General features: G+C 51.2%; 1 protein-coding gene across 1 annotated transcript; it reads left to right on the top strand.

The window, feature by feature from the left end:
• On the top strand, positions 1–26,604 carry TMPRSS13 (transmembrane serine protease 13). Its single transcript, XM_033120602.1, has 13 exons — positions 1–133; positions 10,174–10,378; positions 10,760–10,864; positions 13,462–13,584; positions 14,521–14,650; positions 16,450–16,542; positions 17,493–17,536; positions 18,851–19,013; positions 19,795–19,967; positions 22,534–22,632; positions 23,827–23,969; positions 24,123–24,275; positions 24,992–26,604. Exons 1-13 carry the CDS (start codon positions 113–115, stop codon positions 25,016–25,018), a joined length of 1,479 nt encoding a protein of 492 aa, XP_032976493.1. The 5' UTR covers positions 1–112; the 3' UTR covers positions 25,019–26,604.
• Positions 26,605–27,606: the final 1,002 nt, after the last annotated feature.

Here is a 27,606-nt window from a genome sequence, read left to right as displayed (position 1 = left end):
CTGGCCCTCAGCCCTCCAGCCCCTTTTCCCCACATGCCCGGGAAGCCAGGAGCCAACATGGATCTTCCTGTCGATATCAGCTGAGCCTGGAAGCCTCAGCCCTGGGGAGAACATGGAAAGGGACAGCCACCCGGTGAGTGTCTGTGGGCCTCGGGCCAGAACCTCTTAGAGTTGAGGAAGCAGGGATGTGGCTTGGAGATAGGTGGGGACTGCCACCTGTGTGCCTCAGGTTTGGGGGGGTAAATTGAATGCAGTTTTTGTAGTTTGAAACTACTTAGGATCAAGATCTCTTGGCCTCTTTTCCATGATTCCTAGGAGGGACTTCTAGGAAGGAGAGAGAAGCTGATGGGATTTAGAGTCTGGTCAGGAAACACCCCAGGGCAGTGCAGCTGAATTCTGGGCTTCTGCTCTGTGGCGTATGAGCATCTCTGCCAGGACATCTATGCTGTTAGATCATCACCTTTGCTGGTCTGAGAATCATGGAACCTTAGCGTTCTAACTGGACTTCTACGTTATCTTTGCTATCCCCCCACTAGACTCATAATCCATCCTAAAATATGTCACTCTATACATTTAAGATCTTCAAGGGGATTTTTCGCCATCCCTGGGTCACTTATTTTCATGGTTAATAAAATTCATGCTTGGAAAGTGCTTCCTTATGTTTATCCATAATTCCTTCTGCTACAGTTCAGATTCCTTTCCTCTTCTTCTGCTCTTGGTGGTGGTAGAGAGCTGCTAAAGGTGTTCTGTGGAAAAGCCGGTCATATACATGTGAAAGCTTCCAAAGATTTTGTTCAACTGTGCCTCAGCTTTCTTTTCTTGAGGGACATTTCTTTTGGGCTCTAACCTCTCCTTAGGTCTTATTTTCTACTCCTTTTCCCCTTCTTTTGTTTTTTACTGATTTGGTAGAATCTGGGACTCTGGGAAGAATGGGCAATGCTGGGTTTCAGAAGGATGAGTTCAGCCTATGTTCTGGCTTATAGTTGGCTTGTGGTCCATTCTGAACCTCAGATATGTTCCTGCAACCTTTACTATCACCTCCCACATCTTGACTTTTCTTTCTCAGGCTTTCTCCTCTGCCATTTGCTGTGATCTCCTTGGTTCATGTCCCTACCCCACCAATGTCATTTTGTCCTAGGCCTCTGGGGCTCATTGCAGCCTCGGGTAAGCAATAAGGGTGGTATACAGAGAGAATGGAGTTTTGTCTGGGGCATGGAGAGATTGAACCCACAGTCGCAACCATGTTCCTTGGTAACTTGCTGGGAGTCTAAACGTGTTGGGTCCATAAACACAAAGAGTGAGAAGGGCTGAGCTGTCTGAAGGGTGGTAAGGGCACTTCCTGGGGCAGCGTGATAGAGGGATACCTGCCTAGGAGGCACATCTGTCCAGAGTCAGAGACCAATATGAAAGGTCACTGGAGGGGCACAGGGTGAAAAGCAGGCTTTTCATTATTGGTAGAATAAGTATCAAATGGTGTGGTAAGTGCTGCGTTCATTCTGGGAGACAGTCCTAACTTACGAAAGAAGTGAACCACTACTTCCTTATTTAAAGTTCTTAAATTTGCCCCCTTGTTTAAGGTGGAACCTCCAAGATAAGGAACTGGTCCTCTAAGATCATGCCTTTTCCCTGAGGGCTGCATTGCAGAGAGATGCACTGCAGTTTTTGTTCTTCAGCTCCATAAAATAGTGAGAAAGATGGTGGCCAGTGGACTTAAGCCTGATGAAGCCCCTGTGTGAGCTGGTTGGATCTTCAGGAGAATCTCGGAAAAGGGGTGGAGAAGGCTTTCATTTCAGCTTCTCTGTATTTAAAAGAGAAGCTGCATGATGTGGTAGACAGAACGCTGACTGAGTTCCAGGGCAGCTATGACTTTGGGCAAATCATTTACCCTTTTGTACCTTAGTTTCTTTTTCTGCAAAATGGAATAAAAATAGTATCTACTTGAAGGTTTCTTAGGATAGTGTCTTTCACATGTAAGACTCTGGTTCCAGGAGCCTCAAAAAAAATTGGACAAATATCTTCTCTCCGTGCCTCTGTTTTTCTACCTGCTAAAACAAAAGGTTGGACAAATTGCTCTCAGACACCCTTTTGTGGTTCTGTGACAGTCTCTGAAATTATACAGAATGGAATTACAGGTACACCGCACTGGATATGTGCACTTGTTCTTGAAAAATAATGTGTATTTTGTGTTGTTTCAAATTGAGTCCCATTCTACGTGCTAAAAGAAGTACAATGTTTATTAAAGAAAGACTGAAGTAGGCCAACTGATAAAGCAACAATCCTTTGCAGAGTGACTTTTCTTATACTGGGTTTGAAAGAGGAACAGGTTCTCAATTAGTCTAAGACCACAGATGCTATGGACTGAAGAATGGTTGGGGTCCCCGGGCTGGTCGTGATGAGGTGCCTTCCCCAGAGGAGGCTGGGCAGATTCCCAAGATGACAAACCAGTAGGTTCGGGTTACTCTGCCGTCCCCCAGACCTCATAGTGCAGATATCCCCAGAACCCCTGGCACCTGCCCTTTGCCCCTTGCAGGCATCCAGCTCTCACCTGAGACCTGTATGTTTCATGTTTTTGGTGCTGAGCAGACTTCCACCTGGCCCATCTCTCCCTGCTGCCCCCTGCATTGTCCCTGTGACTTAGCAAACACGAGCACAAATGTGTGGGAGTGTGTTTATGGGGCTCCAGCCTGGGGAGCTGGGCGGGAAGGCCGACTGATGTAACAATAGCCACTTAGCTTACATGTCTTATTTTGGCAAAACAGCTTCTTCTTGGTACAGCAACAATTGAGGTGGACGGTACCCAGCCAGGCAGGCAGGGTGCTGGGTGCGAGGCATGAAGGAAGCCAGCTCAGGGAACCCTGGGCTTTGTCAGCCAACTGGAGGCCTTGGCAGCACCAGGTGGAGGCTCACTCTTCTTATAGGGAAGCAATACCAGGAATGTCCAGGTAGCCCCCGTAATGTACCAGCCCTGAACTCTGTCAACACATGGGGAGAAACTGAGGCAGCAAGATCCTGGGCAGTCAAATATTATTTGCTTGGCGACTATGGTCACTCAATGTTCTTTAAACTATTTGATGAATGAATGAATGAGCAAGGAGGTGTTTTGATTCTGTTCTAACGGGGAACCCCAGACTTTTTCATGTGTATAGGAAGCATCATAAACTAGAAGGAACTTTAGTGCTCACCCAGGCCAGCAATTTTCAAGCTCTATGTAGCAGCGGGCTTTGTTGAAATGAAATCTTATGTGGAGCTCATTGTATACAACCGAGAAATGAATCTTCTCTGTTTGAAGTGGGGTAAAGGACTCAGAGCCCTTTACCTACTAATCTGGTCTCCCAGGCATCTCCACAGAACCTTGAATGCTCTGTGGAGCCCTGCTGGAAAAGAGCTGATTGTCCAACCCCCTCCTTTTGTAGATTAAGGAGCTGAGATCCAGAAAGGGATGTGACTATCCCCTAGATCACACATGTAGGTAGGAGCAGAAGCAAGATGCCCTTGTGTCTCCCATACCTGGGGCAAGAGAGGCCTCGTGGCTCTGGCTTCTTAGTTTGGAGCCCAGTTTGGTTTCAGGCTGAATGAGGTCCCTGTGGTTAACACTGAATGGGAGGAGGTGCTGGGGAATCTGTCTATGTTCTGAGGGGAGCCCCTATCTATGGGGTTTCTCTGGGTTCAGGGAGGGGAGGGCAGGAGGGAGCCCTATGTACCAAGAAGTACAATGAAGCCTAGTTAAGCAGTGAGAATGGGAAAGAAGCCATGATCCGGTCCAGTCCAGTCCAGACCAGTTCCACGGAGGCCAGTTCAGTCCAGCCAGTCCACACTGGAATGGGTTCAGGCCTCCCCTGCCCCACGGCCCAGGGGCTCCCCAGGCTCCCAACAGGCAGGGGGCCTTGGTAGGTCCCATCAAAGGGAGCTCCTGAGCTTTCCTGGTACCCCTAGTGCTTCCACTGAGAGTTGGAGGCACCGCTTCCTACCTAGCTTAAAGGGTTGGGGTGTCAGCCCAGGGTCCTGCCTATTCCCACTCCTTCGAAAATCCTCAGTACTCAGGATCATTGAGAGAGAAAAGCTGCCGTAGGGGCTTCGGTCTGGTGAGGCTTGTTTCTGGCAGAGCCTGGTCCCCTCACCCTGGCAGCGGCAGAGCACAGTGATGTGCAAGGCCAGAAGCTGGAAGATCAGGGTTCTGATCCTGGCACTGCCTCCGGCTGGCTGTGTAACCTTAGGGCTTTCCGGGCCTCACTTGCCTCATCAGTAGGATAAAGGGTTGAACTAGAAGGTTTTCAAGAGCCTTCCAGCTGTGACAGCCTGTCCTATGCCCAGCCTGATCTGGGGTAGGGCTTTATGAAGGGGGGCCCAGGGCTGAGGCATGCGGCCCAGGCACGTTGGGCTGGACTTGAAGGGTCCCTGATGGACCTGACCTTGGGCTATGAAGATGTGTTGGTTTCTGCTGCTGCTGCAGGTGTAGCACCAGACCTCTTTATAGGGTGCTTCTCCCTATCTCAGAGCGGACGCTTCTGCCTGTGGTTGGAGAAAACAGTCTATGTGCAAAGCCTGGGACTCGGTCCATGGCAATAACCACATAGCCACTGTGGTGAAGCAATCCATGAGGTGGCTGTGACATCACTCAGCACAGCCTCTCATCAGTGACATCGCTAGCTGGGCCTGCATGTGACCCAGAGAGGTCTCGGTGGGACACCCTCGGTGGCTTGTTAACTTACTCCCATCCCCCACCAGGTAAAGGTCCACAGGGCAGAGTCTGCCACAAGAAACCACAAAAATGCCCCATTCGCCTTGTGGTGGGGAACCTACCCCTGGACGCTGTGGCATAGAGAGCACTGAACCAGGTACAAGGGGCCTTGGGTTTTCATCCCTATTACGCTCTAAGACATACCTGAGCGACTTTGGGCAAAGCAACACAAATGTTTTGGACCTCTATTTCCTTCTCCATAAAATGGGAATGATAATCCTTACCTACTCCTGTTCAGGAAAGGACTTGGAAAGAGCCCCGGCAGGGGGGGTAATACACTCCAGGGTGGCTGGGGAGAAGAGACAAGGCCAGGAAAGAATGACTGGCAATACTCTGCTAAGGAAATGGCCCAAAGTGACCTACGCTCTGGCCCTGCCCTGTCCACCTGCCCCCCTTCCCACCTCGGGCAGGTTGAGAAGCCTCTGGTCTACAGGCAGCTTGTAGAGAGCCTGAAGCCATGGCTAAAGAGTGGGTCATCTGAGTTCCATTCCTGGGTCTTCTGGTCACTGACAAAGGAGTTGGGCCGGTTCTGGTCTGGGTACGCTCCTTCTATCTTGGGACCTTGAGCAAGAAGTCTCCTCCCTTCCCTAGTCCCATGTGCTCAAGGTATCTGCTCTGAGGGTGAAGTCAGGCCTCTAGGAGGGAGGCTGGAGTCTCAGCATTGCTCCCCAAGAATTGAGGAAATGAAATGAATTACTGCTGTAGTAGGTTAGACATCAGGAAGAACTTCTAGCAGAGTCAGGTGGCAGGCTGTGAAATGGGTAAAGAAGGATGGCTGTGCAATATCCTATTCTGTGGTCCTAGAAAATGAGAACTCTTCCAAGCTTCTGCCATGGTTTGGATGAGGTTCAGATTCCAGGGGATGAAACAGAGAACTGCACACTGGTGGCTGCTTTCCTCTGGACTTGGGGCAGCCCTTCCATCTGGCTCTCCCTGCTAGAGTTTGCAGTTCCTCACATGGGTAGTTCTCATGTGGGACTTGGGGTCCCAGGATTCTCTTCTTGCCATGGTCTGTGGGGCCAGAAACTCTCCACCCGCCTCTTACCAGCTCTGACACCACAGCACCCGCTCTACTGATGCCAGGGCCTCCTGGGCCTCTGGCTTTTTCTTGAATATTGGCCTTAGTGTTCCCACCCCAGTTTTCCCTCCATCTCCACACCCCATGCTTCCCAACCGTGGAAGACTTTGTAGAGGGCAACTGAGACCCAGAGCCAAGAGCCTGGCGGGGGCCGCTCCTTCTGGCTCGCTGGGTACACATCCCACCTGCCTCCACACACAGAGAACAGGGACCCAGGTAGGTGTCCTGCCTGGACCCCAGGGCCTCTCCTCCCTGCTTCCTGCTGGCTGAGGCTGTGGGTGGGCACATTGGGACCTGCCTGCGGTAGAACGAGCCTTGGGGAGAGGCACAAACCAGGTTCGGGTCTCTGCCTTCCTGGTTGCCCCTGCCTTTCCACTGTGCCCGCCCACTGCCATTTCCCTGTCTGCTCTAACTCCCTCCTACTGCTCCAGCCTCTCCCAAGCCTTCCCATTGTCTTCCTCTGGGCCCTCTCTGCCTTTCAGCTCTCTCTCCTTCAGGTTGGCCCCTTAGCTCCTGCCCGTCACGATGGGGTCACAGGACCAGGATCATGGGCCCGCCTAGATGGAGACAGCCTGCGCTCTTGACTGGATAGCAGAAGATTGTGACAGAGTCCCTACAAGACCAGCAGTCAGTTGAGGGGCATTAGGCATGCTCGTTACTCCCTCTGAACTCCAATTTCCTCACCTCGTGTATAAACTGGGAATAATAACACCTGTCCAGCTGGCTAATTGGGAGGCTTGTGAGAATCAAATGCAGTAATGAGTGTGAAAGCTCTTGGAAAATTGTGAGCGCCAAAGACATGAAGGACGTTACTGTGGGTGTTCAGGTACTGCTGGTCCAGACTCCGTGCTCCTAGCAGGCCTGGCTACAATCCCGGCCATGTCACTTACCTGAGACGGGAACTTGGGCACGTTCTTAACCAACTTGGACCTCAGTTTCAAAATCTGTATAATAAGGTTAAAAATATCAACCACAAATTGCTGCTATGAGGTCGAAACGGGATCAATTAAAGTGCCTGGTGGGCAGTTATCTTTACTATGGTAGTACACATTTATACACGGGCTCTTTCATCTTTATTCTTCATTATCTGGGGGACGGCGACAGGATTGGTTTCGTTTTTCATGTGTGAAGACACTGAGGTATGAACTTACTTGCCCAAGGTAACCCAGTTAGGAATGGATGAAGTCATATTTGAACACATCTTTTTCCATTTCTAGCCCAGCATCTTTTACAAACAGATAAACAAACACCCACCATCACAGTTAGTAGTCACAAAGCCCTTCCTTTCCATGTATTATCTATCACTGCAATGCTATGAAGCAAAATGATTAGCTCACCACACAGATAAGGAAACTGAGGTGTAAAGAGGTTAAGTCACTTGTCCAGCTGGCTTAGAGTGTGCTTGATGACTGTGACACTGCTGGTCCCATCCACCAGGCTCTCCTCGCTCCTGGCAGGTCACAGGGCCCAACCCTGGCTCCCAGTGGAAAGTACCACAAGATGGAGATTCCTGTGGGCACTCCCAGCCCCACCCCCAGGCTTCCCGTGGCGCTCCCAGCCCTGCAAGGGCCCGGCCACAGTTCTCAAGCCACAGCACAAATGCAGAATGAGCACCTGTGCACAGGTTCCAGGGAGAAGACTGCGCCAGGGGGCTCTTGCTGCTGACTCGAGATGTACACGGGCTTGGGCCAGATTCCTGACTATGGGATTCTGAGCAATCTAAGCTCTGGTTGGGTTTGCTCATCTGTAAGATGGGCTTGTAAAAACACCAACTTCTCAAGGATGGAGTGAGGACCTCATGAGGCTAGAGACATAGAAGGAACGAAGTTTGTTGTAAACTCTAAAGTTTTGTGAGCTGTTCTCGTTTTATTGTATTGAATGATGAGCATTTTCCCCGAGATTGGGGAATACTTATAGCAAGAATGTGACAGGGACGGAGGTCTGAGAAGCCAGCTGAGTGCCACAATGCCAGGGTCCCGGGCAGATGCCAAGGCTCACGCCACCACTGGTGGGAAACACAGGGCCCTACTCAGCCGGGGCTCATCCCTCTCATTGAAGGAGCTTAGCCTGGCTTTTGTCCAGCACCCTCTTTTCTCCCTAAGATGGGCTCACACCACCCTTCAGCCCTTTGGCCACGCCCCATGGCTGTTAAATCTCAGCACTGTTGGCGCTGTGTGTGCCGATGCTAAGGTGGACAGGAATGACCATTGCCTGCCCAGCTGCTGTGTGCCAGGCACAGGAGAGAGCTTCCCTATTTATCTCATTGAATCCTCGGGATTATTAATCCTATTCTACAGATTAAGAGAAAGAAAAAGGAAATAGAAAGTTAAGTGGCTTGCCCAAGGTCACACCGCTAGACCTCGGACTGGGACCCAGGTCTGCCTGACTTCAAAGCCAGTGCTGTCAACCGATGCATTCTATGCTTCAACATTTCCTCACCATGTCTCCTTGCCCAGTCCTGTGAGGCTTCCAGGGGCTAATTTGTTTTCATTTTATGGAAATCTGGTCTCTAGACAATGGGGGTGAGATGGAAATCTGAGCTCTGGTTCATTTGGTTCAGCAGCAGCCAGCAGCCGCCTTCAGGTCCCTGCTCAGCTGGCTGGGGCATCAGGACTCGTGTGCATTTTCCCACATCCATTAACTAACCCCAGTGGCTCCCTGGGAGAGTGGCTCCTGGTCTCTGCTTCTGGCGAGCCGAATGTCATCCCACCACCCCCAGAAAAACAAGGAAGTGACCAAATCAATTATCTCTGATTCTTAGAAGAGGGAATTTTTTTTTTAAAAAAAAGCTTGTCTGGTAGGGTTGATGGTGTGCCTTGGACTGGATGCGCTAACGAGGAGGACTTTTTATGCACCGTCTGCTCAGTAATAATGTCGAACACTTTTAAGCACAGTGGAAGGTGAGGGAGGGAGACAGAGGTGCCAGAAGTCCAGGTCCTGTCTCCTCCGTGCAGCCCTGACGACCGTGCCCCCAACGCAGGGTCCCCAAGCAGGGTGTGCTTCCTCCACTATTCCTGCTGTTCCTGGGAGACCTGCCCTCCTGAGCAGCCAGTCAGTGTTCAGCAGAAGTTATAATGAGGATTAGATGTGACCCCTGGGCCAGGTCAGTTCCCAGCTCCTGCTGCAGCTTGGGGGGCTCCCAGAGGGGGGCTAAAGGAGGCAAAGATGGTGTGAGGGAAGGTGAAGAGTTAGCTGTTAGGAGCCAGAGGGAGGTGAGAAGATGACTAAACTGGTGACAGGCAGTGGGATTCTTACAGACCAGGACTTGACAGTCACCTGAGGCTGCTCAAACCCTTTCCATGAGCCCTGACTGCCCACTGGCTCCCTCCTCCAGATGTAGAGCACCCAAAGGCTCGGGCTCTCCAGGAGACAGTAGGACCGGCATGCCCCGATGGCCTCCTACGGCCAGCTGCTGCACCCCCTCATTCATCCCTCCCGGGAGAGGCAGCAAAGCCTAGTGGTTACAGCATTGCCTGCAGAGCTGGACTTTCTGGGCTCACATCTTGGCTCTGCGAGCTTAATCAATTTGCTAAGTCTCTCTTCCTCTGTCTTCCCCTATGCAAAATGGGTATAACGAATGTCCCTACCTCATAGAGTAAATACACATAAACCACTTAGAGCATGTCAAGTCCTCTATAACTATACATTAAAGTACCAAATATAAATTAATAAATCCTACGGCTGAGTATGATTAAGGATTTCGTCCAAGGGTGGTGGAATCATATCCCAGCCTATACCTTCTTCTCTTCCTACATCCTGCCTTTCCAGTTTCCTTGATGTACCGGTGCACGTGTGTGTGAATTCTGGGGTTACTGAGAAAGGTGGACTACAAGGCAGGTCGGGGCTTTTCTTAAGTAGTGCTTTTTATACTTTTTGACAACAGCTCATAGTAAAACCAATATTTTATAATCTAACACACATACACAAAAGAAAAGGGCAGGATGTAGGGAAGTGGAAGGGAGGAGAGTGGAAAGGCTGGTTACTTCTCCCACAGGGGACCACATCTCCTTGAGCGACCCTCAGAGTGAAGGGCCAGTCCAGCAGCCTCTTCTTTGAGGGTTCCTAGACATGTGTGGCCAGAGCAGGTGCTCCCAAGATCCAGGCAGATGGCCCGCTGCCCTCTGCCCAGCCCTGCAGGCGCTGTGACGGGGAGACTGTAGGGAGCCGGAGACGGCAGGCTCTTTGAACTTCACTTTCTCTTTGGACACGCACGTCTTCTCAGATGCTTCCCTGTCTGGCGGCTCTGCTCACCCCCTAGCTGCTTGCCCCAGACCGTTTCTTTCCTAGCTCAGCAGGGCTGACAGCTGGGTGGGTTGGCAGGGGAACAGCCTGAGGGATGTCTTCACTCTGCTTTCAGAGTGCTTCCCCGGCAAGGACGTCTCCGGCCCGGATAGCCCCAGCCCGGGCATCGCCGTCCAGGTCATCACCTGCCAGGCCTGCCTCCACAACATCCTCTCCAACGACAGTGTACCTTGTTAGAGCAACACCAGTGGGGGCTGTACCTGTCCGGGCAGCTCCTGCTACGTCAGCACCAGCCACGAGGGCCACCAGTGAAAGCCCAGGTAAGGGGGATGCTGCAGGGAATGCAAGAGGAACAGAGAAGCAGTCCATGGGTGGGGAGGAAATCTTGTAGTTGGCACTCTCTGCTCCTCTACCCCCTGGATAAGAACGTGTGGGAGGAGGGGGAGTGGGCAGAGGTGGCAGTGGGAGATCTGGGGGCGTGAGGGCAGGAAGGCACCATTACATGCAAACCCCAGACAGTGGAACATTGGGGCAAATGGGGGAGGGGCTGGGAAACCAACCAACAAAGCAGGTGTCACTTTGGAGGCTGCACAGTCTGGGTCAGAGCGCAGATTTCAAGGGCACGGGCTCCCGATTAGGCACTACTAGGCTGGATTCCTGTCGCACAGCCTCACCTTTCCCTGCCATCGCCCCGCTCCTAGGTGTCAGCCTGCCCAAGTTCACCTGGCAGGAGGGCCAGAAGCGGCTGCCACTCATTGGGTGTGTCCTCCTCCTCATCGTCCTGGTGGTGTCGCTCATCATTCTCTGTGAGTTTAACGGAGGGAGCAGGACTGGCCGTGGGCACTGCCGGGTGGAGCGGTGTCTGGGGATGGGATACACACCAGGGAGAGAAGAGTGGGGATCATACCCTTACCCAGCTACCATGTCCACAGAGGGCCACTCCTGCAAATGGCCTGGGACCATGGCGGCCACAGGCCGCTCTGAAGTAGTGGGTTAAGAGCGTGGGAAGTCAGAGGAACCTGGGCTTGGGTCCCATCTGGGCTTCTTACTGTGCAGCTTACCCCGGCAGTTTAGGTCACCACTCAGAGCTCAGTTTCTGCATCTTCATAGGGGATAAAATTCATTTGTTCATTCATTCAACTTACTATGTGCCCAGTAAAGTCTCATAAGGACTTCACTGGGTTTTGGGGAATAAGTGAGATAATGGCACAATGCCTGGCACAAAATTCCACTCTAACAATGCTACTCATTAAAAAAGAAAAACATAAAAAACCCTCATTAAGAAAAGTCTTTCAGGCATTTTCTGTCAACAGGATAAAGTGTTCAGCAGTTCAGGCACCCACGATTTCCCCCCTCTTTGGAAAAGACACTCAGGACATGTCCCCGGGGGTTTTTGCCAGGGTGTTCATATGAACTCAGAACAATGGGAGACTTTAGGAGGAAGCAAAGGGGGGAACACACATCATACCGCCCCGTCCTCAGGGAGATTACAGTCTTCTGGGGGCCATAGCTGGTAAGAATGCAGGCCAAATGTATTTGAGTGTGACTGTCAGGAACAGGTGACAGCTGTGTGGCCTGGGGAGGCAGAGGCCAGCTCAGGAAGGCTGTGGGGCCAGATAAGGAACTGGAAAATGGGAGAGAATCGGGGACAGGGCATCCGAGTGGCATCAGCAGCTGCAGGAAACGTGGGGCAGATGGGCAAAGTCAGCATGGGGAGAGGGAAGGGACCCACTCACCAGGGGCGAGAATACGCATTTGGGGAACTGGAGACTGTCTCCTCGCTTGGGTAAAACATGGCTACGTTGTAGAGAGCTGTAACTGCCTGGATGACAGGTAAGCATTCTGTTAAAGAGGCAGCACGTGGTAAAGAGGGGCGTGGGGGATGACATAGAAACACCTGGCTGCAGAGCTCTTTGAGGAAGAGGGCTGCTCCGGGGAGTTGTGTGCTGGTTAGGAATACAGCTTTCGTACGAGACAGACTTGCCGCAGCATCCCGGCTCTGCCACTTTCCAGCTGTGTGACCAGCTTGACTTCCCGAGCCTCGCTTTCCCCACTTGCCTGACAAGGGGAGGCGTCACTGGCACAATACATGTAAAGGCCTCGGTGTGGTGCCTGTCACATGGTACCCATGTGACCCTCCTCTGGAACTCACTGGCCTGCTCTCCCTCCCTTCCCCACATCCCCTGCAGTCCACTGAGAACAGTAGAAAACAACCTGTGGCGGGGTAAGATGGCATCTGAGGGCAGGCTTCCTGATTAGTTATAGCTCTCAGTGTGATTCACAACATTTCCTGAAGTCCTTTGACCTCTAGACCTCCCAGTGCCAGGGAGGTGGTCACTGAGCAGCAAGGCCAGGGGGTGAGAACTAGAGTCTCAGCCCCGACTCCCTATCCTGAGCTCTCCCCACTACACATCCAGGTGATTCCGGAAGGTTCAGTGCACAGGTCGTGGGAATGGGGAAGATCGGGGCATGGAGAAGAGGGGCACGTCCAAGAGATTAGGAGGGATTGGTGTCTGGACCTGGAAGGACCAGTCACACAATGGTGACCTTTGCCTTGGGTGACTGAGAGCCTGGTGGGGCCAGGGGGCAAAGTTGGGGGTCAGGGCCAGGAGTCGGTGGTAGGCAAGAGGCAGGGTGAATAGTCAGAACTCAGGTTTCTTTGGCATTCAAGGTGAAGTCTATCCAGGCAGGAGGGATGACAGTTCCTAGTTTGGAAAGAAATAGGTATTAGAGACAGAGGGAGTCATGAGGCTGATTTTCACAGATGGTTTGTAAAGATTGTACATTAGGGAATGAGCCACCTAGAGTTGCTTGTTGAGTGGGAAGACGTTTAAAGGCATAAAGACAAGTAATAGGGCAATAACTGAGCATAGGAGACATCCTTTGTTTAGGGGAGAGGAGGAGGAGGAAGAAAATCCAGGCGCTCCCGAGGTTGGTAGGACCACCTTTGAGAAAACAGGACAGGTAGTAGTTGCACGTGTGTGACTGTGGATTTAGAAATTTCTCTGCTTTGACGCTTGCAAAGCACAGAGACAAAGGGTTCTGAGAAGGGGCTCTGGAATACTGGAGGAAGTGGTTTTTTGGCCACTGCTCTGGCCAGCATGTAGGGCAGGGGAGCTCCCAAAGTAGTACCTACCTCCACACCTCCTTCCTTCTCTGTCTCCTTCTCTTTCTCTGGGTGGCTGCTGTAGTCTGCCTGGTGCTGCCCTGCTTGCAGGAGCTTTCTGGAGCTTTCTGGAGCATTCCTGAGCAGCCTTTCTCTCCATACAGATGGGGGACGAGAGCCCCAGAGTCCAAGAGGGATTGCAGGTCGGTGTCTCAGAACCCCCAGGGCCTTGGGCTGCTCAGTGTCTTGTTTCTCTGGGGCTGTCAGTGACACAGCTGTCTGCTTCATTTTCTCCAGTCCATTTCTGGTGGGGCCACACAGGAATCAAGTACAAGGAGCCGGTAGAAAGATGCCCCATGCACTCTGTGCGCTGTGATGGAGTGGTGGACTGCAAGCTGAAGAGCGACGAGCTGGGCTGTGGTAAGCAAGCTGGGCATAAGTGTGCGTGTGTGCATGTGTGTTCTCCGGTGACTGCAAACTCAAATGGGAGGCAATGGACAGAGAATCAAAGGAACTGTATTCTAATCACAGAAGGCTGTGTTTGAAACTTGGCTTTGAGTGCTTTGTGACTGGGGCAATTCGCTTACCTTCTCTGAGCCTCAGTGTCCTAATCTGCAAAATGAGTGGGTTGGACAAACTTGGTGGTTCTTGAATAAAATCTGACAATTCCCAACTATCAGACTGAGCAAAACAAAGCTTCTCTGGCTGGAGGCAGGTGTGGCGGCTCTGGAGCCCCATCATTGTGCCTCTCCTCTTTGGCCAGCAGGTGACCTCTGACTTCCATCTTTACGGTTTCATGAAGGTCAGTTTGTAAATGGCTGGCTTAGGTGAGCGCAAAGATGTCATTGAGCTCTGGTCTTCAGTGGCTTTCCCATGTGCACGTATAGGCCTGATGTGGGCGCGTGTCCCATCCATTGTGCCTGTGTGTTTACATGTGTGTTTACATGTGTCCTTGCCCACGACTGCATCCACTATGCCTGAGCCTGTCCCGTGAGGACTCAGTCACATCACAGACTTTATTCCCCTTGTCACGCTCTCCTTTGGGCATTTCACTGCCCTGTAGGAGTCATGGCTCCTGGCAGTGCCTGCCCTTTCTCCCAGCAATGGCCCCTGGATCCTGTCAGATGGAGAGCTTTCAGCCCTACCCCAGCACCTTGGCTCTGCTCATACTGAGTGTCTTGTGCTTCTGAGCACTGGCTATGATCATCACCTCCCGCCCAAGCTCCAGGGTGTTTCCAAGGCCTCAGCGAGGAGCCTCAAGACAGGAGCCTCTCGGAGGCTTACTCAGCTGACTCCCCAAGAGCTTGGAGCTTCCTGGGTGCTGAAGACCTGCCTTTCCCTTTTCTTGCCCTGCAGTGAGGTTTGACTGGGACAAATCTCTTCTTAAAGTCTACTCTGGATCCTCCCATCAGTGGATTCCGGTCTGCAGCGACAGCTGGAACAATTCCTACTCAGTGAAGACCTGCCAGCAGCTGGGTTTTCAGAGGTAAACCTTCCCCCAGGGTTCTGGCTTCAGGGATGTCTTGGGCTGTTTGCAAGGGTGTCTCAGGCTCGTTGCAGGAATCCCATATTAAAGAGAATCTTGGGGACCAGGGTTGAGGTCATTAGCTCAGGACACCCTCGACTTATTCAAAGAGACAGTGGCCCTGGGACCTTATAAGTCTGGGGCAAGCTATTTCCATGAGGCCAAAGTAATTCTTTGTAGACCTGCAATAGGATCACTGTCCTGTCTTGTTCTTTGCGTTCAAGCACGCTCAGGCCCATTACCACGTTTAATGGTCAAGGTAGTCCTGTGAGATGGGTAGGCATTTGGTCAGGTCTCGTCTTCTTCTGCTTTTGGAAACCTTCACTGGACTTTGAGCTGTAACAGTTGTGGTGTGGGCTAGAACTCATCAACTGGGCAGATGTGGTCAAGTCATAAGAATTTTTGGCTCTAAAGATTTTAAATAAAGAAGTTGATGCTCGTGGATGGAGGAGAGTTAGGGTGGACAATGACCTTCTGGCTTGAAGGAGTCCTGATTTGCAGGCCACATGGTCATCTGCATCCTCCCTCTTGGTCAGAATTTTCAAGCCAACTAGTTTTGTGGCTCACCAGTGTGTGTGCGGTTGTGGGGAGAAGGGTTTAGGATCTCACTGTGGGCCCTCTGGACAAGCACCTAGAAAACCAGGCTTGGGGGCTGGGACTTAGAACCAGTTCTCCATCCTCATCTCAGCCTCAGAGTTTCCATCTGCGAAAGGGAGATGTTGGTGCTATAGTCGGAAGACCATGGATATCTTTTCTTATGGAATTAAATGACCTTATGCAAGTCTGAGCCTCCCTCCGGTTTCAGTAGATAGTGTCGTTTATTCAAAGAACATTCATTGAGCTTTTAAATTGTGGCACCCACACACAAAGGAGCAAGACAAGATCGCTGCTGTTGGAGAACATCTAGTATGGGGTGGGCGAGAGAGGCTTAAACCAATAATTACAGCCTAATGTGCGTGTAATGATGAGATATGCGCAAAGTTCTATGGGCACACAATGAAGGGGTGCCTGCCTGCGCCTGGAGGAGAGCAGAGACTGGAACCGCAGGCACAAGGGCACAGTCTCATGCACGAGTGTGCCATGTGCTGGGAATGCACACAAGAGCAACACGGAGAGTGGGGGGAGTGGCCCATGGATCGCCCACATCACAGGGACCTGGGCTGCTTGTTAAAACGCGCCTCAAATCACAATCTCTGGGATTAGTATTTAGAACCTGCTTAGCAAACACCTGAAGTGATTCTTAGGCACACTGTGGTCTGAGATCCAGTAAGTGTGTAAAGGATTCACAAACTTGAATATATGCAAACCTCATGTTAACGAGGATCTTTAAGACGCAGAGTCTGGCTCAGCAGGTCCAGGGGGACAGTACTGCTGCTGGCCCATGGATCACAGTTTGGATAGAAAAGGGCTAGATCAGTGTTTCTCAAACTTGATCGTGCATCAGAATCACCTGGAAAGCCTGTTAAAACACAGAACCAGAGTTCCTTATTCGGTAAGTCTGGGGTAGGGCCCAAGAATTTGCGTTTCTTATAAATTCTCAGGCAGTGCTAATGCTGCCAGTCTGGGTGGGGACCACACATTGGGAGCTACTGGGCTAACACATAGGGCTAATGGAGGGCAGTGGGGGGATATTTGGGTGATGTCAGACCACAGCCTCTGGCCTCCGTCAGCAGGGCTGGCCAGGACTCTGATGCCAGCTGGAGGACTGGGGATGGACTCTATGTCAAGGGGGCTTATTTTTCCTCTCTCTTTCCTTGCAGTGCTTATCGGACAACAGAGGTGGCCCATAGGGATTTTACCAGCAGTTTCTCGATCTCTGAATACAACTCCACTGTCCAGGAAAGCCTCTACAGGTATGGCCGGGCTGCCTGTCTGTAAGCAGGGGAATGAGGCGGTGCAGGGACTCCCTGAACCCCTTTGGCCTTTCTGGGACCCAGCCTCTAGGAGTCCATTGTGAATGTGAGGAGCATCTCAGAAACAGAACTTATTTGCCACCTGCCTCTTAACTTCTTATTGAGGCTTGGTGCAGAAAGCACCTCAAGGTCAGGGGTATCCCCAAGACTTTACCTGGTTGCCAGAGACAGTTAACAAACTTTGGGGCCACCAGTCGGCCCGGCATTTGGAGTGAACCCTGCTGTGGGGAGTGAGCTTGGGGTGGGGAGGATGAACAGCAGCAGGGGAGTGTCAGGTGCCCGTGGTCGTGGGCAGGAGGCCCACCTGGGAGGCACCAGCCTCCTCCTGGGCTTCCTCACCACCTGTCACTTTGCACTGCAGCCCACCCTTGTCACGACCCCACTGGGGGAGAGGTTGGGGGACGTTCCACCAGTATTTACCTTGGGAGACGAAAGAAAAACCAGGGCTCTGGGGGAAGGGATGGGGAGGGAAGGGAAGTGAATTAGCTGCGTTCTGGATGCCTGCTTTGTGCTAGGTGGTTTGCATGCATCATTGCTGGTGAGCATTGAGGTACTCTGCCAGAGGAGCATTAGGCCATCTGTTTAATTGTGGAAAGGTGCTGGGACAACGGAATCATGATTTCAAAGCATGTTTATCTGACCAATGTGTGCAATCATTCACTAGAAAGTAGGGAGTGGGAAGAAGTGTGGGGATGGTTTGCACTAAGCCATTCCTACTCCTGGAGAAAGCACTGGGAGGGCCTGTACCCAGCAGTGGGGAGAAGGTCAGAATCTCCATTTTCTTGTGCAAAAGAAATGGGACAGGTACTGAGCAGAATTCAATCAGAGAAGGCTTCCTAGAGAAGGTGGCTAATGTCCCTTTTTCCTACCTTCTGTCTTTTTTCCTTCAGGTCTGAATGTCCTTCCCAGCGGTATATCTCTCTCCATTGTTCCCGTAAGAAGATGCTCTTCGTCCTGGATTGTGGCCTGTGTGGGGTGGGAGTCATGAGGCAGAGGGTTGGGACCTGTTTGGGGGAGATGGCCAGCCCTGGGGGTCCACCAGGAAGAAGGGCTTAGCCAGCAGGCTTGCTTCAGGGCTAGGATCCCGGTGAAGCACTGGGGCAGTTCCAGCATAGCATTTCCCTTTCTCCTGACCTTTCTGCCCAGCAACCTCGCTCATACCAAGGAAGCCATTCAAGTCTTCTGGACTCTGGGCAGGGGACAGAGGACTGGGAGAGCAGGTCTGGGCCAACTAAAGCTCCTCTACCAATAGATAAAGAATTAGATTGAAATCTAGACCTAGAGTCAACCTTTACTGAGCACATTCTATGTACAAAGCACTGTGCCTATCTCTTGACAAATATGATTCATTTAATTCTCACAAGGCAGGTGCCGTTGTTGTCCACTTATTGAAAAGAGATTGAAATGTTCCCTTTGCTTAAGGTCAGACTTCTGGTAGGTGAGGAGATGGTGTTTGACCATGAGTCTGACCCCAGAACCCAGGCTGTTAATTGGTCCACAATGCTGTGCTCTCGGGGATGAGCAGGCGGAAGTGCTGCTCTGAGTGGGCCAGCCACACGGTGCTAGGGACAGAGGGCCCAGCCCCTCAAACCACCTCTGGCTCCTCACTCTCTCCCCCTTCAAAGAGAAAAGAACACACGTCTGAACAAACTCCAAGAGCTGCCCTCTATCTTCATGATTTTGGGGGCATGACTCACTCCAGAACATGTTTGGAAATGTTCCCTTGGAATGAAGCACCCCCAACAGCACTAAATGACCCACTGGGGAGCCAAGTGGGCACAAACCTACCTGTGCATCACGGGAAGCTTATGTCTCCTTTGTTTGGAGATGGTAGAAATGCCCATCACAGTGCCAGTCAATTCGGGTCATGCTAGGCTCGATCTACCTGAGTTCCTGAGGGCAGTCCTGAGAGTAACCATCGTAACCCTGATGCCTCGCTCAAAGCCCAGAGCGTGGGGCACTTAGGAAGCATTTATCAAGTTAATGAAAGAATGAATGAGTGTGAGGAAAGAGGAACCTGCCTGGATCCAAATTCTCACTGGATGATCCCAGAAAGCTAACCACCATGTGGGAGCTCTGCTTTGGCAGGAAATGGCTACTGTGGATCAGATTAAGTGAGCAAAGTGGCATCCATGGGTGGGTGGCTGCCTTCAGGACCAGGCTGCCCTGGCCTGCCCTGGGCCCAGGGAGCACGGCAGGGCTCTGAGAGAGGCAGAGTTCACAGATTGTCTCTTCTGCTTCCCCCCAGACTGTGGACTGAGGGCCATGACGGGGCGGATCGTGGGAGGAGCCCTGGCCCCAGAGAGCAAGTGGCCTTGGCAAATCAGTCTGCACTACGGCACCACCCACATTTGTGGGGGCACGCTGATCGACGCCCAGTGGGTGCTCACCGCTGCCCACTGCTTCTTTGTGTAAGTGCCTGAGGGGCCGGTGATGCAATGCTGCTGAGGTTCGGATCTCCAGGAAGGGCTGATCACAGCGTGACTTCTCTCTCCGCGGAGGAGAGCTTGGCGCGGGCCAGGCGGCACTTGCGCGGCCAGGGTCATGATTTGCTGGGCCCAGAATAAGAAAATGCCTTTGTTTGGAGGCCCCTGAGGAGAATGAGGCAGGCAGGAAGAAGGACTTGCGAGCCTGCCTCTGCAGAACAAGCTGAAATAAAAAGGCTTTGGGTTTGTCGCTGCTTCCTGTAACTTACAGGAGAGGAGCCCAGGAAATCAGGACCGCTGTCCCGTGACCTGAGGGATGAAGGCTGGCGGGGAGGGGTTGTAATGCAGCCAGCTTCTGACAGTCACCAGCCAGGCTTGTCCCTTTGAGTTTGTAGACAAGAAAGGACTCGGGGGGGCCTAACCCTCCGTTTCGCTGAGGACACTACTATTGAGATGTGTCCTGCCCGCCTTATTTGATCCTTGGTGGCGTGCAGAGGAGACAGTGGAGCGACTGCTTACAGAGATCCTGTTCATCCCCTCCCCGTTTCCATTGTAAGGTGCAGAGCCAGTTCAGAATGGCTTTTTCGAGAGGGCTTGTTTGGGACCCCTGCGCTAAAATACAGGGCTCCCTCAGGAAGTCATTTCATCCATCCATCCTCCTGCCCCCCAGCTGGCGTTCAGGGTGCAGCTCCCCGTGTGTAGCAGATGCTGCCGCTGAGCTCTCCCCGGTGGGTAAGTGGACCATGCTCTCCTGGGGCTCTTGCAGGACCAAGGAGAAGATCCTGGAGGGCTGGAAGGTGTACGCAGGCACCAACAACCTGCGCCAGCTGCCTGAGGCGGCCGCCATCTCCCAAATCATCATCAATGGCAACTACACGGACGAGGAGGATGACTACGACATCGCTCTAGTGCGGCTCTCCAAGCCCCTGCCCCTGTCCGGTGAGTGAACCCACGCCTGTCCACCCCACCCTGGCCCATCCTAACAGCCTTTGGGGCCCAGCCCTTGCACTTGGCAGCGTCTGTCGGGGTCCCAGAGCTTCAGCATGGCGCAAGTCAGACTCAGAGAACATGGAACATCTTTAATGGAACATCTCTATTTTACAGTCGGGGAAACTGAAGCCCAGAGGTTGGAAATAAGTTTGCCCTAAATGACACATCTTACATTGCAAATTGGTGACAGAGCCCGGGCTTGTATGCAATATCATCAATATAAATAGATTAAATTGTTTCAGTGGTATTCACTGAGCGCTAAGCAGGGGCCAGACACTGGGGTAGGCATAGTACATCTATGATTTCATTTACTCTTCACAACCACTCCTGTGGAGCAAGTGCTATTATTAGCTTCACTTTACACATGAGGAGGTGGAGCTTTAGAGAGAGATAATTATCAGAGACCATGGAGTAATAAGAGGCAGCTCCAGGACTGGATCCAGGCAGTCTCACTCCCACACAACGCTCTTCTCACTTGGCTCTCAGCTGGCAAGTTGCTAACACTGCAGTTGAAGACACAAGATGAGTACACTTTCAAACAACCAATGGCCACCAGGTGGGAGTTGAGGACAATGAGGCTACACGATGGAAATGCTACTGAAATTATCAGGAGACCAAAGAAGGCTTCATTAATTCATTCATTCACTCATTTATTCACTTATCCAATACTGAGTGTCCACTTTTTGTGGGTTCTGTAGTTGCCAATTGCAAATAGAACACAATGGTGACACACACAAAGACAGCCAGTAGAGGCCAATGATGTGATGTTGAGGGGAGCTGGGGAAGCCATGGTGGCACAGACAGGGGCATGTACTCAGTCTTGGCAGGCTAGGGAGGCTTCCCGGGGGAGGATAGCTATGGTGGACCGGGAGTTTTGGAAGCCTTGGCAGGCTCTCTGGTTAGTCCAGCCTTTCTCGTGCTCTTGGCCTGTGAGCTGGTCTTTCCTGGCACATTAGTTATGGAGGCAGTGTCAGTGAGTCAGTAGTCAGCTCATCAGGGTGGTATGAGGAGGAAGAAACCTTGGCAGAGCTCAATGGGGCAGGGTTGTCCCAGAACCACGCCCACCAGTTGGCAAGAAATCTGTCCTCCTGCTCCCTCCAGCCTTGTCTGTACTACCCGGAACTATAAGATAAGGGGTGCCCGTCTGCCCTTGCCCTGCCCCTCATACACCCATGAAAGAGGGAAGTCAGTCTGCAGGACCAATACAGGCCTTACCAACCTTGTAAAACCCAGGCTCCACTTGGCTAACCATTCGTATGCCACCTCGCACCACCCTTCCCCCCTTAATATTATTTGGAATTCCAAATCAAATTAAATAATTTTAATAACCAAATGAAAAAACACACATGAAAGTATTATAATATTACATATGATTTTCAGACTATAATAGTCCCTTTCCAGACCCTGATAGGCCACCGGGCAGGAAGCAGATCTCTGTCTGAGAATCGCAGCTCAGGTTTATGTAGCCCTGTGGTCAGGCCATGTTCTCTGATTGGTTTAGAAATCAGGGCAAGTTTTCTTACACTCACATGGCAGGCTGAGCAATTTGAAGTCACGGTACTATCTAAGAAAACTCATGAGAACTCACTGGTAAATTTAATTCCCCTATGTCTCAAAAATAGAATATTTTAAGAAATCATGTTTTGCTTTTTTTGGTAGCAATTGATGCTATTCCTTCATTTATTTTTGTTTGTTTACTCTCTAGCAGACAACTGTGTTAGATACCAGTGTTTAAAGCCCAGTTTATAAGAGAATTTAACATTCATTCTCCCTCCCTCGTATCTCTCTTTTAATATTTGTTGAACACTTTATACGTGTCAGGCACTATTCTAAGTGTAGGAAGCTGCAGTGAACTAACAACTGAGAGCACTACAAACATTCTACCTATCAACTAATACTTTGTTATTGCAAATTGGACTTTGGTGGTTGTTGCCCCAGTCCATCTAGGGACACCAGTCTGCAGAGGAGCTTATGAAGTGGTACACAACAGCACCTTCTAATTGTTTTTGATCATGGGAGCAAGTGAGCCGCTGTTTTGTGGTCTGTGCCTGTAAGGGTGTGCTCTTCCAGCGGGGAGAGCTACGGTCTCACCCCGCCTTGGGCCCTGGCCAACCAGCAGGCACCCTTCCCAGAGCAGACTGGACACTCCACTGAGACACCATGGCCATCATACATGAGGCTTAGCCTGCTGCTGCTCCTTGCTCTGATGGACATGCAGGGAGGAGGCTCAGCCAGGAGAGACACTCTGTCACTCAGTATCCATTTGGTACAGGGGAGCTTCCAAGGCATATTCTTCTGCCCACATGGCATCCACTGAAATCAGAGTGTTTTGGGGGACTCTAGCAGCACCGTGAAGGCTGGGGGTCAAGACAAAGTAATTGGTCAGTCCGAGGCCCTGGAAGATTCAGGACTACTCTGGGGACGAGAAGGGGCCTCCTAGGATATGGATACTCCTGCCCCCCCACCGAAACCTCTAACCTTGTCCCTTCACTGAAGCCTTGAGGTCTTGTTGCAGCTCACATCCACCCTGCCTGCCTCCCCATGCACGGACAGACCTTCACCCTCAATGAGACCTGCTGGATCACAGGCTTTGGCAAGACCAAGGAGACAGATGGTGAGAGGGAGAGATGCTAGACTCTGTGTTTGTGCGTGTGTGTGTGTCTGTATACATGTGTATCTGTGTGGAGTGTGCGGGGCTGATGTGTCAGGGTAGATAGCTGAGGTCCTATCTAGACGAGGGTTTGAGTATATAGATTCATGGGATGTGAATGTGTGTGTATATATACCTGTGTATATGTAAAAGCAGTTGTTGTGACAATGCCCTCCAGCCAAGACCCTCAAGGAAACCCTTATAGTTGAGCAAGTTGGGTTCATTGCTCATTGCACTGAAGGACACCATGGAGAACCACGGCACTTTTGATAAGAGGTATTAGAAAGGACTCAGCACAGGACTTGGGTGGTTTGGGGGCGGGGAGGGTGGTTCAAGGAAGTGGATTGTTTCTTTAGATTGGATTCTTTTAGGAAGCAGGATAATTCTATGATTGGGTCTCTAAAGAATCTCATCTGGAAGTTATGAATAGACTGGGTCTAGAGCCGTGCTTGGTAAAGAAGCAGCAGCCACTCCTGTTGTCTGGGAGGGGGTGTTTGGTACTGTTGTGGTTTGCACAGTGAACTACCTTGTTTTCGTCTATACTTAACCAGATCATGAAATGGTTGTGTTTCGCCTCAGCTCATCATGGTCACAGAGTGGCCTTTTCTGACGTCGGCTCTGTTGGGTTGTTTATATGCGACAGAAGCGTGCCACGGCCTGGCTGGCCAGCTGTGAGACTCAGGCCATGTTCTCTGCTCAGTGTGGTGGAGTGCTGGCTGGTTGGGGAGCAGCTTTTTTTGTGCTTGGCTCCATAACTGACTAGCTGTGTAACTGTGGGCAAGTCACTTCTGTAATTCTGAACATCTTTACCTGTAAATGGGTTAATTATACATGTTAAGGGCACATAGTTACTGAAAACAAATGAAATGATATATTGGGTAGTGCTTTGCATACAGAAAAGCATTGTGCAACATGCAAACTAGCTTGAATGGCTGTGAGTTTGCCCATGTATGTGTGTGTCTTTGTTACATGTGGTGAGCTCTGTCTGCTGCAAGTGTGTGTGTGCACATATGTTCTGAGTGGCCACGCACGGGAACAGTGCCCTCCACTCCCAGGAAGCTGTGAGTCTGGGTGCTGAGGTGGGCAGCTAGGGGGCCACAAAGCTGCCCAGAGTCTGAATCCCTTCCCATGCCCTCTCCTCCTTCCTCCTCACTGAAGAGAAGACATCCCCCTCGCTCCGGGAGGTGCAGGTCAGCCTCATTGACTACAGGAAGTGCAATGACTACTCAGTCTACGACAGTTACCTTACCCCAAGGATGATGTGTGCTGGGGACCTTCGGGGAGGCAGAGACTCTTGCCAGGTGGGGCTGCTTCTGGGTGGTGCTTATGTTCCAGGACCCCGGGGGGTGGGGAGAGGTTGGGGTGTTGGGGTTGCAGTGGGACTCATGTGCCCACAATTTTCTGCTCAAGGACCACCTCTCCCACCCTGCTGATGTGCATGTTCTCCCTTGTAGGGAGACAGTGGGGGCCCCCTGGTCTGTGAGCAGAACAACCGCTGGTATCTGGCAGGAGTCACCAGCTGGGGCACAGGCTGTGGCCAGAGAAACAAACCTGGTGTGTACACCAAAGTGACAGAACTCCTTCCCTGGATATACAGCAAGATGGAGGTGAGAGCCTGCATGGCGCACGCACCAAGCAGAGGGGACTCCCAGAGGCACTGTACCTGGAAGAAGGTCCAGGCTTTCCCCAGGGTCTTGGCTGAGGTTCTCTCTTGCCCTCGTATTTGGGGGTGTTCACAAAGTGCAGAACACCAGAACAAGAAAAGAATCAAGTATTGGTCCAACCCCAGCTTCCTGTGTTCCTTTCCTTCTCTTCCTTCTGCAGAACAGAGCTCAAAGTGTTTGAAAAGGGGTGAGCCTAGACTGGGTGCCAGCCCCAATATTACTCTTCGCTCTCAGAGTTGTGGGTATACCACTGAGGGTAGGAGGCCTCCCCTCTTTGGCAGAAAGTTGGTCCCATGGGGGCCTGGGGTCAGGAAGTGGGGATTCACCCCCACTTCTGCTGACCCAGTTCAGCCCCTACCTTCCCTGGGTCTACCGTCTTATCTGTAAAGCAGACATGCTATGCCCTTCCCTTCTCTGCCTGGGCAAGGGTGAAACAGTAGAGAGGTCAGATGGGGACAGAGAAAGGCTGCTCCTGAAATCCAGAGTGCGGGTTTCTTAGAAGTTGCTTCCATCTTTTTCCCTTTATTGTGCGTCTTCTTTGAGGGGCAGTGCCAGGTGACAGGTGGGCTGAATTTTAGGCTCTGAATCCCCACCTTTGTATCTGCATTATGGGCTCACCGGGCAAACCCTCACGCTATTCTCCCTGTTCCCTTCCTCAGAGTGAGGTACGCTTCCGGAAATCCTAAGTAGCTGTCCTGTTCCACCTCACAGCGCTGACTGATGCAAAGACTCTGGCCAAAGTGACTGGACCATTTGCAACGTCATCTGGGCGAAAAGACACCAGACACCTTTGTTACTGTCATCTCCACTGTCTGCTGCCTCTGGGAATATGCACGTGTGTGTGTGTGTGTGTGTGTGTATGTGTGTATGTGTGTGTGTTGTGTGTTGCTCTTCCAAGTTCTTCAGAAACCAGGAGAGTTATCAGCTCTTCCCAAACCCCAGGCTGGAAGTAGTAAACCGAAGACAACAGTTTGGGCATTGTGGAGGTTTCTACAGGGGTGTCCACAATAGATGGAGGAGGTAGAGCCCCGGGAAGGGCCTGAAAGGCCCTCACATCAGGAATTCTTGCTCCTCTGACCTTGACTCAGAGACTAGCCCAGAATGAGCAGCCACCTGGCAGCCTAGGTGACACCACCGCTGTCCAGGAACAGTAACGGGTTTCGTTGGAGTGCCTGGACTGTCCCTAACAGGAAGATGTTCCTGTTGGCATTACAAGCATCCTGTTCTCTCAGACCTCCTGCCGGTGCTGTGGATGTGGACGGGTGACTGCGCTGTAGCTGTCCATGCCGACAGCTATGAACAAGGCTCACTCTTCTTGTTTAGTCTCAGGCTGTTGGGGTGGATTTCATTTTATTTTTATATTTAAGAAATAGAAGTAGATATATTTAAAAAGATTCTCCAAAAATTCCTGGAGCTAGGAGAGCCAGCATCAGTCACCCCAAGAACTCTGAGAGACTCATAGAAACTGTGCCGCTCTAGAGTCCTGTGGAATGTTCCAGGCCTCAAGGGACCGGATGAAGCGGCCCTTTTGAGATACTCAGGGAATGAATCCTCATTTGGGCTGCTGGGAAACTCCAAGACAAAGAGAGCCACCTGTTGCTGCATTCAAGGGCTACAACCAAGGCAGAAAGAAATGGATGTGGCTTCTCCTTGGGCCCCTCAGAGGCTGGGAAACGTCAGGTGGACAGTTATACCTCATTCCCAGTCCTGTTCTGGGACTTCGGAGTTTCTTTTCAGCTTTCTTCAGCTTTCACCTCTCAGTTGTTCCAGAAACATATCACCAATATGAAAACTGCCATGGAGAGAAAGCTGACACTCTCCCTAGGCCCTCCAAACAGCGCTTCTAACGGATCCCAGTTGCCCTGATCCTGCAAACCATCCATGTGCCTGGCCTGTTCTCCAGCTAAAGGCCTGGACCTTCTCCAGCCTTTTCTCTGGGACACCCGTTCCTCCCAGTCCCATTCTCCTCACCTTGCTTGGGCCTATCTGGTAGTGCTACGACTCCCAGAGGCAGGGTTCCAGCAGATCAGCCTAGCCCAGCCCAGGCAGGTGGCCACTTGGGGGAAAGATTGCACTTGAAGAGCAGGCTGGAGTTGACTAGTGTTGCTGTTCAGAGTCTGAAGAGCCTGGTTACATGTTTTCAAGTCGGGGTGGGGTGGGGAGAGGGCAACATTGATTTCCACAGCAGCCTCCAGGAGGTTTTCAGAAATAAAAGTTTCACGACCTGAAAATTTTGTCATTGGATGTTCTACTAGTACCCTACGTAGAAAATGGAAATTGTCCACCGGTACCCAGACATCCTCAGTTTCGATTCTGAGTTTTGTTCCTTAGCTTTGGGTTCTGGTCACTTAATCATACATTCACCAACATATCAGTGCCTATTCTGTGTCAGGTACTCCTGCCACGCCAAGGAGATACAAAGACCACGGTGGTGTCCTCAGGAACTCATGGTCGTGATCCAGTGTGATGGAAGCTATGGTTGAGTTTGGGCACCGTGCTTGGAACACGGATGAAGAAGCCACCAGTTGTACCAAGAGAGGTCAGGGAAAGCCTCACAGAAGAGGTGAGGTTTGAAACAAGTCTTAAAGAGTAGGGGAGCTTTCACAAAGCAGATAGCGTTGGGGAAGGACACTCCAGTGTATGTCCTTTTTTCTTTTTCCTTTCTTCTTCTTTACCTCTGTCTTTGCCAACTCAGCAAGCTACCTATTTACAAGGAAGCCCCAAATGCTTACACAACTATTGCCAAGAACATTGGGTGAATGGTTCCATTGGCTTCATGTGAAAGATTTATTCCTTCTTGCTTTTCACTTACTTTTTCTGAATATAATATATTGACCTGAATATATTATATTATATTCTGAATATAATATATAATGATTCTAGTGTTGAATGCCCAGCACTTCCAGTGCCCCTATTACACACACGCACACCAAACCCATCACCAGCACAGAATTCTTCAAGCTGGCCCCTCTGGGCTTGGCCTTTGGACACCCAAGTTTGTTTGTTTTAGTCTCTCATATCAATGCCAGGAAAAGTCCTTTCTCCAATTCTTTTTTTGGTGCATCCAGACAAGACAGTATGGGAAGGGGGCATGTGTCAGGCTGACTGTATTAGCAGTACGGATAACACCATAATGTAATGGAGCCCACAATTTCCCACAATCTCAGTGGCTTAACTCAATAAAAGTTTATTTCTCATTCATCTAACCATCCAATGAGAGTGATCAGTGGTTTTCAGGGACTCAGTTTCTTTCCACCTAGTGACTTTGTCATCT

Source organism: Rhinolophus ferrumequinum, chromosome 11, assembly GCF_004115265.2.
Source record: "Rhinolophus ferrumequinum isolate MPI-CBG mRhiFer1 chromosome 11, mRhiFer1_v1.p, whole genome shotgun sequence".
In the NCBI taxonomy this organism is placed as follows: Eukaryota; Metazoa; Chordata; class Mammalia; order Chiroptera; family Rhinolophidae; genus Rhinolophus; species Rhinolophus ferrumequinum.
This window is presented reverse-complemented; position numbering and strand designations above follow the sequence as displayed.

What these genes read in the sequence shown, in the direction of transcription:
- TMPRSS13 (XM_033120602.1), top strand. Translation starts at nt 113, where the DNA reads ATGGAAAGGGACAGCCACCCG. An exon ending in CAGCAGCTGGGTTTTCAGAG is followed by an intron (nt 14,651 to 16,449) that starts GTAAACCTTCCC and finishes CTTTCCTTGCAG; the next exon opens with TGCTTATCGGACAACAGAGG. An exon ending in GGATATACAGCAAGATGGAG is followed by an intron (nt 24,276 to 24,991) that starts GTGAGAGCCTGC and finishes TCCCTTCCTCAG; the next exon opens with AGTGAGGTACGCTTCCGGAA.